The following is a 1,094-nucleotide window of genomic DNA, read 5'->3' as shown; positions in this document are numbered from 1 at the left end:
AACACAATGATATCAATAGTTATATGATTCATGATAGTTTAAAATTGAGTTGGTCATCTAAGGATAGGTCATTAAGGTTTGAATGAATTGATATGAAATTCAATACCAATTATTGATATACCATGATTAATTGATCTATATATGATATTGTAATTGAAAGATTTTAAAATTAATATGATTTGATTATCTTGACATTTATAATTCCCATGATTACACTCCTGACATGTTGAATGATTTCAAATTGTCATGAAACTGATACAGTAGTGTTTATTCACCATTAGTAAGGTCCTGTACCAGTTTCATGATGATCTGTATAGTGGATGTCATTGTCACATCCCTATAGGTATCAAGTGGATCAGCCATGTACCATGTATGATATGGATGAATGTCAAAATGATATTAATGTATTTAATTATCATGTATATATGTATTGGAAGTGAATTGAAGTGGTATAGATTTCTATCTTCAATGTTAGTATAGGTCAGTTGACAAGTTGAATAGTAAATTTCTTGAAATGATACCAAAGTATTTGAAACTGATATATTTTGTTATTGACATGATTTATAAGATGATATATTGATTTGAAATGATTTTGAAATGTTTTCATTGATATTCTAATTGTCTAATCTATTATATGAAATTAACTTATATAAGTCATTATAATGATGTAACATTATGTTATAATATGATTATATATTCAATTTGGAGTATATTGATATATAATATATTGATTTATAATGAGTATTTATTGAGATAATTAATTAAGATGAATAAAAGTCAAAATGTTGGGTCTGACCTTAGTCGTGGGTTTGGGTTTGGGTTTGGGTTTGGGTTTGGGTTTGGGTTTGGGTTTGGGTTTGGGTTTGGGTTTGGGTTTGGGTTTGGGTTTGGGTTTGGGTTTGGGTTTGGGTTTGGGTTTGGGTTTGGGTTTGGGTTTGGGTTTGGGTTTGGGTTTGGGTTTGGGTTTGGGTTTGGGTTTGGGTTTGGGTTTGGGTTTGGGTTTGGGTTTGGGTTTGGGTTTGGGTTTGGGTTTGGGTTTGGGTTTGGGTTTGGGTTTGGGTTTGGGTTTGGGTTTGGGTTTGGGTTTGGGTTTG

The 1,094-nt window shown here is 31.8% G+C and overlaps 1 protein-coding gene across 1 annotated transcript in view; it reads left to right on the top strand.

Moving 5' to 3' along the window:
• Positions 1-1,089, top strand: part of NAEGRDRAFT_71913 (uncharacterized protein) — a gene marked incomplete at both ends in the record, with an annotated part of 4,597 nt that extends 3,508 nt beyond the window's left edge. The window contains one exon of the mRNA XM_002672879.1: positions 778-1,089. Coding sequence (XP_002672925.1) covers positions 778-1,089 — 312 coding nt within the window. The remainder of the gene's footprint in view (positions 1-777) is intronic.
• Positions 1,090-1,094: the final 5 nt, after the last annotated feature.

Source organism: Naegleria gruberi, assembly GCF_000004985.1.
Source record: "Naegleria gruberi genomic scaffold NAEGRscaffold_50, whole genome shotgun sequence".
Taxonomy (NCBI): Eukaryota; Heterolobosea; class Eutetramitea; order Acrasida; family Naegleriidae; genus Naegleria; species Naegleria gruberi.
This window is presented reverse-complemented; position numbering and strand designations above follow the sequence as displayed.